Source organism: Patagioenas fasciata, chromosome 21, assembly GCF_037038585.1.
Source record: "Patagioenas fasciata isolate bPatFas1 chromosome 21, bPatFas1.hap1, whole genome shotgun sequence".
Classification (NCBI taxonomy): Eukaryota; Metazoa; Chordata; class Aves; order Columbiformes; family Columbidae; genus Patagioenas; species Patagioenas fasciata.
Window position 1 is genome coordinate 2,535,354 of NC_092540.1, and position 13,584 is coordinate 2,548,937.

At 44.1% G+C, this 13,584-nt stretch overlaps 1 protein-coding gene across 1 annotated transcript; it reads left to right on the plus strand.

Moving 5' to 3' along the window:
* Positions 1-154: 154 nt before the first annotated feature.
* Positions 155-13,569, plus strand: RSBN1 (round spermatid basic protein 1). The gene is made up of 7 exons (XM_065854583.2): positions 155-597; positions 4,049-4,719; positions 6,460-6,597; positions 7,030-7,172; positions 8,037-8,204; positions 9,237-9,345; positions 9,929-13,569. Exons 1-7 carry the CDS (start codon positions 186-188, stop codon positions 10,388-10,390), a joined length of 2,103 nt encoding a protein of 700 aa, XP_065710655.1. The 5' UTR covers positions 155-185; the 3' UTR covers positions 10,391-13,569.
* Positions 13,570-13,584: the final 15 nt, after the last annotated feature.

A 13,584-nucleotide genomic window follows, 5' to 3' on the forward strand; every position in this document is an offset into this window, starting at 1 on the left:
TTTCGCTTGCGCCGCCCGGTCCCGCCCGGCTCACGTGACCGGCGCCCCGCCCATGCGCACACGCACGGACTACAATTCCCGCCGGCCCCGCCCGCGAACTACAGCTCCCAGCGGGCACCGCGCGGCGCATGCGCGGAGCCGCCTGGCGCTCGGGCCATTTAAATGTGTGTGAGGGAGCCTGTGAAATGGCTGCGCAGGTCGCTCCGGTGCGCGCAGTGTCCCGGGCCCCGGAGGAGCCGCCCCCGCTCCCCTCAGGGGACCGGCCCGGCCGGCCTCGCGGTGGCGGGCGGCGGCGGCGGGGCGGTCCCCCCGGTGAGGCGGCGGGCGGAAAGCGGGCCCGGCTGAGCCAGCCGCTGCTGGCGGGGCCCGGCCCGGCGGAGCCGCTGCCCCCGGCCGCCCTGCCCGGCCTGCCCGCCGCCGCGGGGCTCTTCACGTTCTCCCCGCTCAGCCTGCGGCCGCCCGAGGAGCGCCGCCACCACCACCACCGCCATCGCCCCGCCGCCGGCCCCGAGCCCGGCCGCCTGGCCGCTGGGCAGCCGCAGAAGGCGAGGCGGGGCAGCCCCGCGGACGGGGCAGCAGGGCGGCCCAGCAAGCGAGGTGAGGACGGGGGGGGGCAGTGGCGCTGAGCGGTCGCCGCCCGAGCACCCGGGCAAGCGCCCGCCTTGGGCGCACGGGGGTCGCTCGGCCGGTGCGGATCGTCCCCGGCGGAGCCCGCCCGCCACGTCCCTCCGCGGCGGCCTCGCACGCCGCCCGCCTTGGCCGGCAGGGCTCGGCGGCGGAGCCGCTCGACCGGGTTCGGCCTCACCCGCCCGGGTGAAGGCGGGAGCGGAGGAAAGCGCTCGGTGCCCCGGGTGCATCGGGGTGCGCAGGGACTGTGTCGGCTCCCCGCGATGCGGGGCACGGCGGTTCGGCCCGTTGGGGGTTGAGCGCGGAGCCCGGGGTTGCTGCGGGGGACCCTGCGGGCAGGGCAGCTCCGGGGAGATGCTCGTTCTCTGCTGCTGCTGTTCGGAGCTGCCCTCATCGCAGGTTCAACATACAAGTGCTTGGGTAGTGAAGCTTTTTGCCTCCTGTGCTTGCTTTAGTATATACTAGAGCTGAGAAGCTGCTGTTTGTTTTTGTAAATGCCCTGAGGTTTCTCTAATAGGAAGACCAAAACATCTCTAGATTTTGGGATGAGGGGTAGGTGGTGGTGTGTATTGTAATTTTTTTTAACAGTATGGAATGACTGTTTTCATTTAGCTCGTAAATTTCTGATAGTAAAAAGCCTAATGGTGAGAGCAACATAGATAAAAAAGCAACTGCAGAAGCTGCTGTAATAAAAATATTGTGTTTCAAGTTATGCTCCAGGAGTACATGTGAAGGTTTTGTGCCAAGGAAACCGAAGATGCACGTGCAGAAGTTAGGTCTGTAGTGTAAACTCTAGATAGTGCTGTCTTAACAGTGGTGAAAGCTGTTTTGCAGAGAGACTTATCACTACAGTTTAATGCTCCTAAACCACTGTGTTTGAATAATGACAATAAAAGCTACAGGATTGTAAATTTCCAACTTCAGTTTGATAATTGTTGATAAAACTGCAGAGGTGGTGTATCTGTGTAGATTGGGAGTGTCAGTGTATGTCAGTTCTAACGTGGTGATCAAATGAGGCCTTCTTTTAACGAAGGCTTGAACACTGTTCAAATTACCGTCCGAATTCTGGGTTTGCACAGGAAAGTTGTTGCTAACTGAAAGTGTGAAACTCTTCATTACTTGTCCCAGTGGTATTTAGAATAGGGCTGGGTTTATTTTCCCGTTGTTATCAGTTTTTATTTCTATGTATAGTCTAATTAAACTGCCTGTTTCTTTGGCTGCACTATTCTTACATTTGGCCACAGGTGACAATCAACACCTCCAGTGTTTTTGCTGTTTTACAGTGATACTGGTGTGTTCAGTTACAGGATGTCCGAAAGTTTTAGACCAGCTTAGTTAGAGACGCTGCTGTTCTACCTCACTGTGGGAGCCCATAGTTTGATGACCTGGTTATTGCTTTCTTTGTGTTTGAGGTACTGGAGGCTTTCCATTTATTTAAGGAATAATTAAAACTATATTTCCTTCAAGATTGTCAGGTGTTACCATAATGTTGCTGTCTAGCTTCACATCCTAGAGAGGTTATTGACTTAACACAGAGGCTGCTCTCACTGGAGCAGGGGGACTGTGCTGTGTTCAGTGGATGGAAGTCAGGAGAGCTTTTATCCTGCAAATAGACCAGTGTTCACGGGAAATTCCAAAATGCAAAGGTGCTCCATATTAAAACTAGTCCACGTCTGAAGTTTTTAAACTATATTGAAAATTAGAAATGCTTAGAAGAAGACACCTTTAACAACCAAAAACTAACTTGGAACCACCTACCAGAACACCCAGCACCTCAGGGGTGGCATGAAATTCTTGTTTAGTTTCACTTGGGCATCTCTGGTCCCACCTGAACAAAGCTCTGTGGGATTAGCGTATATATTGCAGTTAGTAAAGCATTATCTACACGTGAGAGCTCAGTGATTGAGCAAGCTTGTGTGCCCGTAACTTCTGAGACTTCTAGAAAAGCTCAAAGAACCGTTTCAGTTGACTTGCCGAAATGAGAGATACCACCTCTTTTTTTCCTGGTTTTCCATGCTGTAATACAAAAATAAAGGCATTTGCTGTTTGTGAAGGCTAAGACCTGTGAAAACTTGTATTTCAGGTCCTCAGACAATTGTATGAAGTTACTATTAAGCAATCAACTCTTTGCTTCGTGAGTAATTCTGTTCGTTACACCAGGTTGTTAAGAAGGTCAGCTGTCTTTACTAAAGAGCTCCAAGACCAAACTAGTGATGATATAGTTAAATACTCTGGTTAGACTAAATAACTTAAAGCTGCTGGTATTTATCATTATACCTTTTCTCATAGATCAGCGGAACATGGTTTTTTTCTTTATCTTCAAGTACTGCAAGAGACTAAAGAGAAAATACAAATGTGATAGGTTTGCAGCCAAAGGAGATGTTCACACAAAGCCCTGTGCTGCGGCAAACTGAAGAACTTCAGCTATCGCATCTTCTGCTCAAATGTTCCCTTCAGCAGCAGATCCTTCTGATCTCATTGGCTCCTCTGGTAGCACAGTTCTTGGAAGTTTAGGCATATTGTTGGCAAGAAATAGTTCATTGGTTCAGGCAGATGGAAATAATGACTTGGCAATTGATTTTTTTCACAGCCAGACCATTGAGATTTCTAGTTATCATTGTCACTTGCTAAATATTGTTTGTATTGGGTTTTATTCCTAAAAGATGAGCAACTAAACTATTACATTTTGCCTTGCAGAACTACTTCTTCACATTTTATTTCTTAGCCTCTAGCCTTTTACAGGTCGATTTACCTTTTAAATAAACAACCACTTCTTAATTCCTAGCTCTGAATTAAAACTGAATAGTTAACCCTAAACCTAGACAAGATAGCTGAAGATGCAGATGCGATGACTTGGGTCCTTTAATACATAGATCAGCAGTCCAATATTACTTTCTTTTTGGCCAGAAAGCTAACTACATTAAGTATTTTTACCTCTAAATGTCAATGATGCTTGTACCTCTTCAGTTGCACTCTGTTTTGCTGCTGTATTGTGTATCTAAAATCCAGCAGAGCGTTCTGTAAGGCAAGTCCTAATGTTTAAATGCTACGCATACTTGTTTATCCACTTCCTCCGCGTGGCACTGCCTTAAACATCAGAAGTTATTAATGGATTTAATTATAGCTGTTCTGAAATACAGACTCCTTTTAAAGGTATTCTAATAAATATATAAAAAATAGAAATATTTCTAAAATATTAAGCTTCAGTTTCAGAAGTTTTCCTTAACTCAATGCTTGCTTTGTGTAATAACTAGATGTACTGCGTATTTTGTTGTATAGTTAAGTCTTGTAAATCAGAGTCAAGGTATTACTGTTGGTCAGTTTTCATGGGAATAGATGGCTCTAGCAAATGGGGGGGTCCTAATTCTTTTTGGGTGAATATGCTGCAGAACTCTAATCTTCTCTTTATTGTTGCTGCCAGAAACACCAGATGAAAATGGCAAAACCCAGCGAGCTGACAGTCTCATTATGAAGAAGATAAAGAAAAAAAAGAAAAAGAAACACCGGGAAGATATGAGGGGAAAGCGCCTGAAGATGTACAACAAGGAGGTGCAGACGGTGTGTGCTGGACTCACTCGCATTGACAAAGAGACTCTGTCTCAAGGACAGTGCGATAACTTAGAAATGAACAAGGAATCCTTCAGGTACCTGAAGGACGAGCAGCTCTGCAGACTGAATTTGGGGATGCAGGAATATCGAATACCCCAGGGAGTACAAACGCCATTTGTGACGCACCAGGAGCATTCTGTTCGCAGCAGCTTCTTGAAAACTGGCACTAAATTTAGTAACTTCATTCATGAAGAACATCAGTCCAATGGCGGTGCTCTGGTCCTTCACGCTTACATGGATGAACTCTCATTTTTGTCTCCAGTGGAGATGGAGAGATTTGCAGAAGAGTTTCTTGCGTTGTCATTCAGTGAAAACGATAAAAACGCAGCTTACTATGCTTTAGCCATAGTACACGGAGCAGCTGCTTATTTACCAGACTTCCTGGATTACTTTGCTTTTAACTTTCCAAACACTCCAGTGAAAATGGAAATCTTGGGCAAGAAGGACATTGAAACAACGACGATTTCAAATTTTCACTCTCAGGTAAGAACTCTTTAAAGATAGAAAAGTTACACCACATCTAGACTTGAATAGTTTCTGAAATCCAGAGCGAGGATGGCCTCAAATAGGTGAGGCACGATTTTTTTTGTAAGCAAATGAAAAATGATGATGTTGGGACTACTGCTACGATGCTGTTTATTCCTGTTTATACAGAGAGGTCTCTTGTGCCCACTAGTAGTTGGTAAATCACATTTTGGGCACTGCTGACCGTGACATCTTCTTGCGGACTTTCAGTAGATCTTCTGAATTGGGAAAACAGGGATGTTGTTCAAAACAATAGACAAGTCATTAAGAATTGTATAGATTGCAAATACTAATACTGCTTTTTTGATTCAACAAATCTGTGGTGGTGTTGGCATCATTTTTTTTTTAATGACATTAATGCTAAGGTTTCACAGAATTGCAGGATGTCAGGGATTGGAAGGGACCTGGAAAGCTCATCCAGTGCAAACCCCCATGGAGCAGGAACACCCAGCTGAGGTTCCACAGGAAGGTGTCCAGGCGGGTTTGAATGTCTGCAGAGAAGGAGACTCCACAACCTCCCTGGGCAGCCTGGGCCAGGCTCTGCCACCCTCACCGGGAAGAATTTTCTTCTCATATTTAGGTGGAACCTCCTGTGTTCCAGTTTGAACCCATCACCCCTTGTCTTATCATTGGTTGTCACCGAGAAGAGCCTGGCTCCATCCTCCTGACACTCACCTTTTAGATATCTGTATATATCTGTAAACATTAATGAGGTCACCCCTCAGTCTTCTCCATTACCTCTTGTAGGTACACAGAACTAGACTAATTGTACCATTTTTTGCAATACAGCCGCTCTCAATAGCGTTCTAGCTAGATGGCGGAATTGTTCCACTTCGCTGGTGTTAGAAATGAAACTTCACCACTGGTTTACACCAGCAGGTCAAGGTGATGCAGTGCAGCACTTGGCTTAGGGCTGAGCAGTGAAGCTGCACGTGAAGTTGTCTTTGGCTCTTGGTTTTTAATTAAAATGTGTGTACAATCAGTGCAGAACTGCCAGCTGCATATATACGAAGCTAAAGGACCGACTCTGGAAGTAACAGTGAGTTAAACTCCTGTAATTAAGAAGCTAAATATGGTTGCAACAGTAGTTGTAACTCTTGCTTTATCAGTCTCTCCCAATTTACTTTTAACTACTTGGAGTAATTTAACTACATCTGTTTTGCTGGTTAAACTGCAAGACTTAAAACTAAGCTGCTTCATCCAGAGGTCTATAAATGAAGTTATAAACACCAGATTTTTCACTCTGGTCACAGGGGAAAGACCTCTTGGACACGCTGCAATGAAGAACATACACCGTTCAGTAATGTATGGTTTGAAATATGGAAGCAACAGTCAAGTGCACAAATGAGTAGAGAGCTGGAGCTTGCTGGTGAAAGACCCAGTCGCAGTGAGACGTGGTGTTCTGTTCCAGTCAGTTTGGAAGTGTTGAATTGTTCCTGAATTAGGCAAATACAAACTTGCTGTTTTTCAAACTTGAGTAGTTCTTCCTGTCATTGACACAGACAGGAGGGGGTTACTCTATGGGCACCTGTTCTAAACAGTCTGTGCATCTTGGCAGAGATATCTCCAGTGAAATAGATGTAGACGAGTCCAAGCTTCATCTCAGCTGCAGTCTAGTGTATTATATGAATCAATTTAAATCTCTTTTAACAAAACTAAGGCTGTGCTGGTGTTGTCTTTCCCTTTCTGGCCGCTCAGGTCAATCGAACGTACTGCTGTGGAACCTACAGAGCGGGACCCATGCGGCAGATCAGCCTCGTTGGAGCGGTGGATGAAGAAGTCGGGGACTACTTCCCAGAATTTCTAGATATGTTAGAAGAATCTCCATTTCTCAGAGTAAGCACTAACTTGTGGTGTTTTCTTTAGAGTGCTATAGATATTTAAACAATTACAAAGTTTCGTATGTTTCCAAGTAATAAGAAACCGTGAAGTATTTTCTCTATTGATGTGCTTATTGTTTGGGCTGCAGAGGTATATTCTTTCCTGTGACCAAGTGGAAGGTACTGAATTAGGTAGCTACAGTTGTGTAAATAATTAAAAAAATATATAGTTTATTGTATATATACACTACCTAATAATCTACTTCTCTAGAAATGGATTGGATAAAGTTAGTTTTGGATATATTTTGCCTCTCAAACTGACTTATGTTAGTTCCTGTGCAGTTCTTTTTGGCAGCAAACCTGAAGCAATTTTACCAAAGGCATCGTTTGATTTTTCCATCTCGCCCAGTCTCTCGTGTTCTGTGGATTGGTTTGGTTTTTCTTCCAGATGACCCTGCCCTGGGGAACCCTTTCTAGTCTCCGACTTCAGTGCAGGTCACAGAGTGACGATGGCCCCATCATGTGGGTGAGACCAGGGGAGCAGATGATCCCAACAGCTGATATGCCAAAATCGCCATTCAAACGGCGCCGGTAATGTTTTGTTTTCCTTTCCATGTTAAAGGTAAAACATTGCCCTTATGTTTGTGATAGATTTGAGAACAAAAGCAAAATACTTTTACATGTAACTAGTTGTTCAGAAGGCTAATTTATTTTCTTTTCTGTTTCAAGTTGGTTCGGTGTATAAGACAAATACATTATTTATGATGGTTATTTTATTTCACCACTTTTCATGGCAGTATGTCCCAGATCAGTGCTTTCTTACGACTGAAACCTCTTTTTATTATTCTTCAGGAGACTTGTTTTATTCATCTTATTTCTGTGTAAAGAACTAATTTGGTGCTGAGGGCAGGTAAAATGCTCTAAAACAGCAGAGATCCTTATACAGTTCATGTGGCTTTTTCATGTTAGCGCTGGAGCACTTGTAATACTGTTGTCTCAGGAAATACTGTGTTGTGTGTATGTATGTGCTGTCTTTCACAGAAAGAGAGTGCTGTAGAACAGGTTTTAACAGATAAAGAATTGGAAGCATATTTCAATTATAATTTAAGGCGTATTTTTGGACCTATTCTTAAATAACTTAACTTCAGTATCTATTAAAATAGCTCTATTTTACATACCATTAAGTTCCTGAAAATTATTTCAGCACAGGTGAACAAAGGGTGTTTTTTTTGATGATTGGATTTCTTTTATGCAGTTTGATCTCATAACCTGAATTGTAATTTGCTGTATTTGTTTCAGTCTTTTATTGTCAAATAGACACCTAGAAGAAATCAGAGGGAAGTGCTTTGCTCTTTGATTTTGAAGCCTGCAGCACGCAACATTTAAAAATTAGTAAAATAAAGTATTTGAGTTGTCCAAAACATTTTTTTAATACATTTTTTTATCACGTTGTAGGTCAATGAATGAAATAAAGAATCTGCAGTACCTACCTCGGACCAGCGAGCCCCGCGAGGTTCTGTTTGAGGACAGGACGAGAGCTCACGCTGACCATGTGGGCCAAGGCTTTGACTGGCAGAGCACAGCTGCGGTGGGCGTGCTGAAGGCTGTGCAGTTCGGGGAATGGTGAGTGCCACCGAAATGCCACCAGCCTGCTAGGAGGGGGCGATTCCAAACAGCTTCTCTTTAAAAAAAAAAATCATTGGAAAACAAGCCTAATCAAAGAAATGCTTTAAACCCTGTGATGAGAGAAAGGCCAATGGCATCCTGGGGTGGATTAGAAGGGGGTGGTCAGTAGGTCAGAGAGGTTCTCCCGCCCCTCTGCTCTGCCCCGGGGAGACCACACCTGGAATATTGTGTCCAGTTGTGGCCCCTCAGTTCCAGAAGGACAGGGAACTGCTGGAGAGAGTCCAGCGCAGCCACCAAGATGCTGAAGGGAGCGGAGCATCTCCCGTGTGAGGAAAGGCTGAGGGAGCTGGGGCTCTGGAGCTGGAGAAGAGGAGACTGAGGGGTGACCTCATTTGTGTTTACAGATATCTAAAGGGTGAGTGTCAAGAGGATGGAGCCAGGCTCTTCTCGGTGACAACCAGTGATAGGACAAGGGGTGATGGGTTCAAACTGGAACACAGGAGGTTCCACTTAAATGTGAGAAGAAACTTGTTCATGGTGAGGGTGGCAGAGCCTGGCCCAGGCTGCCCAGGGAGGTTGTGGAGTCTCCTTCTCTGCAGACATTCAAACCTGCCTGGACCCCTTCCTGTGGAACCTCAGCTGGGTGTTCCTGCTCCATGGGGGGATTGCACTGGACGAGCTTTCCAGGTCCCTTCCAATCCCTGACATTCAGTGATTCTGTGTGAATTGCGGTTCCTAGAACATACAGAGAACTTTAGTGGCAATTTGAATGTAGTTCTTGGACATTTCAGTAGTATTTGTCCGTGGAAACATCACTTCTGTTGTGCATGTATCAAGAAGGAAGAAAAATGGAGTGGGGGGGGGGGATAGAAATCTATGAATTATACCTCCTTTTCAAAATAATTTGTGTATTGAGAAGGGATGTGAAACTGAAGCAGTTGTTGGTTCAATGAAACTTTCTGCTGGAAAGAGCTGTAGTGCCTTTTACCTCAAATTCTTCAAAAATTCCTGGGATTCTCCTCTTTCTAGGAGTGACCAGCCTCGTATAACCAAAGACGTGGTTTGTTTTCATGCTGAAGATTTCACTGACGTTGTGCAGAGACTTCAGCTGGACCTGCACGAACCTCCAGTGTCACAGGTATCGAATCTTCCCCACTGGTGGCTCATTCTCACATTTTGGAAGTGGCTTCTGACAGTTCTCAGGGTCACTGTGCAGCCAGTGTGGTTGTACCCTCACATCACAGCTTTCCTGGGTGCTGCTTTCCCTTCTCGTGTTTCAGAATAGAATAGTTCAATTGGATTGGACTGATGATGCTCATCTAGTCCAACTGCTTTTCCACCAAGCTGGGATTTATACTGTGAGGTGTGATACATGCTCTAGAAACAATTACAAGTTAAGAAGCCATGTGTGCCTGTTTCTGCTTTTTTAAAATATAATTTAGGATGTGAAGGCATCTAAACTCAGTCCAGTCAGCCAGAACAGTGCAGCCCCACACCAGACCTGCTGTTTTTAGCCAGAACTGTAGAATGCTCTTACCTGTTCTTTGTCCTTTGCGCATTAGATAAATTATATGTTAGAAGTCCAGCTGTCATTTAAATTTGAAGTTTTACCTGTTAAACAGAAACATTCAGATTTAGACATGAAGTACGTTGAAAATAGGTGGATACAGAATTGTATAAACAGAGTATACCACTAACTTTACCATCTTTCCTCCTCTCAGTGTGTTCAATGGGTGGATGAAGCCAAACTAAACCAAATGAGACGGGAAGGCATTCGCTATGCTAGGATTCAGTTGTGTGACAATGACATCTACTTCATCCCTAGAAATGTCATTCATCAGTTCAAAACAGTGTCAGCAGTCTGCAGCTTAGCCTGGCACATCAGACTTAAACAATATCACCCTGTGGGGGAGACTTCTCAAAACGCAGAAAGCAATTCAAGCTTGAACAGTAGTGTTCCTGGACAAACAGAGTCTGCAGGTGAACCCCAGGGCGCGAGTGTCAAAATAGAGGCGGAAGAAGCAGGTTTAGACACGCAGCTTCCCGCAGGGCTGCTCTCCTCCTCTGGTTCTTCAATATCAGGACTTGTGCAACCCAATCAGGTGGCCCAGCCCCTTCCAGGTTTTAAAATAGAGTCTGATCAGCAACACAATCCACAGGATCATGCAGGCTCTTCTGTGTGATATGTATATAATCAAACGTTTTTTTAACAACTTTTTAAAATTTTGATGTGAAGTTATAGTTTTATAACTGGCTTATGTTTTATTGGAGAAATCTTGCCTATAATTCTATAAAGAAAGGTGACATTCCAAAATGTCAAGCATATCTTTTTTACACAGATTATGCAAAATTCAAGTTGTATTTTAACCCCTTAGTACAACCTGTACCAGTGGTCTACCACTTCTTTCTGTTTAAGTAAAGAGATATTGAATATCTCCTCAAAGTCAGAATGAAATTCCTCCAGGAACATAATAAGATTGAACTGTATTGGTCAGTGTTATTTCCCTACTTTTACTTTATCTCTAATCTCCACCAGGAAGTGATGCTGTTGTAGAAGACTTGCAAAGTGACTTTCCCACGTCATTTTAATTGCTTAAGAAAAAAAAAAGTAAAGAGAAAGCACAGCACTTTTGATGATTTGTGAAATTTTTGGTATGTCTGTTCTTGACATGTTGGTTTATATACAAGTTGGGTTTATATACAAACTAGAGAAACTGATCTCTATTTCTTACCGTTCCTACAAAGGTAAAATTAACTGAAGTGTCTGATCCTGTTGCCATGCAATGACTTGCTGACCTAGCGCTTCTCATAGCACCGCTTCTGTTGTTTGGCGTGAGGGTTTTGCTTCCAAAACACATCTTCCCTGAACGTGGTTAATACTAGCGTCAAAATTAGAGAACCTATCGGTAGTCTTGTGGAGGAAACCGCTACCTTTGAGCACTTTAAGGCTTTAAAATACTAACCAACTTGGCAGCTTGTTTTGACCAGGTCGTACCGTGTCCGATGGAACCACACTTGCCCTTGTACTGATGCACTTACTGCAATAGCGTTGAGTTGGTGACTCCCCCAGTAAGGCTGTCCTTACTCTAGGAAGTTCTGTGTAACTATTTCACAATAAAAAGAAGTATTCTGGCATTGGACTGCTGTTTCCATGTGTAGCTTCTGGGTGCCCAGGTACTGTGGAAAACAAAATCAGTGGCACGTGCTAAATATGTAGAGTGTCAGCTATCAACCGTTTTTAAACAATCTTTCAGTATTTCTGGATGTTAACGTGTAATCTGTATTTGCCTTTCACCCCGTTCGTTACTGCCCTTTCCAGTCATCGAAAGGAAAAGTCCTGTCCCTTCCTCCCTGTTCCCCTCCCCACATTTAGAGTACAAGCTGGGTTTTGGTGCAACTTAAGCTGTCTCCAGATAACTTTGTTCTAATCCTCACTGGGGTAGGAAGGATTTGAAACACTATGTTAGACTAGACAAAAGTAAAGATGCCGTGTTAGTTCGGGATGCATCTTTTTAATATCAATTATTACTCTTCTCTTTATAAGGGTCTCTAAAATATGTTACTCTATTATAAATCTTACTTTGTGCAATATTGTTTGTGTAGGCTTTTATATACATATTAGCACCTCAGTGTAGAGGTCACTATTTTAAACTGATAGGAAAATAATCATCAGAAGATACTGCAGTGATTAGTTAGAACCTGTATTACTCCTTATGTGTATGTATGTATTGTCTTCGGTACAAAAATGAGGACTAGGAAATATTTCAATTTAAAACTAATTTACAGATTGAAGTGGTAGTGACTCGTTTAGTAATCTGTGTAAATAAGGTGTTAGAATGGAAAGCTTTTATGATAAAAAGTAATGTGATTCATGCAGGGGTGTAATTTAATCTTAGCAGAAATTCTAGATGACCCAGACCGGTTCATAAATGAGCCGGCTGTTCTCTGGTGGGTTTTTTTCCACTTTTTACGTTGAGAGGAATTTCATAGCTTTAAGGGTTGTGCAAAGTAAAATTCCTCACAGGCAATAGTGGTTTCAGTTCATCCTTCACATTCTAAGATCCTATTACCCAAGGGTGTTCTTTCCTTTTGACGAAGTCTGTAGTCTTCCAAGTGCCCATCTCCCTTCTCACACGTGCAATGCTCGTCTCTGAGTTCTCTGACAGCCAGCGCCGGTACAATCACTCAGGAACTGACAAACCTGCAGCTGCCACCGTCATTCTGCAAACGTAACTATAAAGGCAGAATAAACAGATGAAGAGCCCCCAAACACAAACTTGTCTGGTTTATAGAGCGAGTAGAGATAGGATGAAGAGGGAGTCTGCTTTGGAAGTCCTCTGTGAATTCTGATAGTGTGTTTTCAGATGGCTAAAGGGAGAACAACAGAGTGGCTCATGTTGCTTTCAAAGCTTTAGTGTCACTTGGGGTAAAGCTGAGCAGCTCAGTTGTGTTAGGAGCAGATTAGCAAAGCGCAGTTTAAAGAAATAGCGGTTACCTTCAGTCTCCTTTCTCCTTCAGCCATGCTGCAAGTCATGTTGTGCAGATACCTGACACATCCTCTTCCAGGAAGGTGGGACACTCAGCCAGGTGTTCTCAGGGGATTTATAATCAACATTTTCCACAGGTGTAGGTGTTGCCATACAGAAAAAGGGCTCTGCTGTGCTCTGCGTGTTGCAGTTTAGTTCCCCTGGACGAGGCTGATGGGCTGAGCTTTTCCCATGGGCTGAGCTCAAGTCCTTAGTCTGGTGTGGGCGGCTTCAGGCCTGAGTCAACTGAGTAATAAAGTCTGAAATTAGGGCTTCGGGGGGGTGCTGAGTGTTGGCGGAGGGGGGAAGGTTTGGTTCTACCCCCAGAAAAGTGGTCTCTCTCCCCCCAAATCTCATCCTGTATATTCTGTGCTGTCAGGAGAGCAAACCCCGTGGCGCGGGGAGGTGTCTGCAGGACCCTCCGTGTCTGGAGAAACACACACGCTTCTGATTCCTTTGTACAACATGTAAAGAGACTCCTGTATTGCTGGGTTGTGATTATTTCTTTTTAAATTTCATTTTGATTGGCAGCTATGATTTTTTTTTTCTGTGGTTTTAATTTATCTAAAGTCTCTGCCTACAGAGGACGTGTACAATTGCCTGGAAGGCTGTTTGCTTTGTGCGGCCTTAGTATATTTATTGACATTAGCAAGTGTTGGAAGAGGTTTTCCCATGGTCGTGGCTGAGCCTCGCTGTGAATGCTCGAGCGGCAGTAGCTGTACACCAGTGTCAAACTGTTACGCGATTTCTTTGTAAAATAGTCCAACGGAATGCATAGAATTTTTTTCCTGTAAAGTATTTTTTTAATAAACAAAAAGTCTGATTTTTGTCCTTTACCTGCCTTTGGCTGC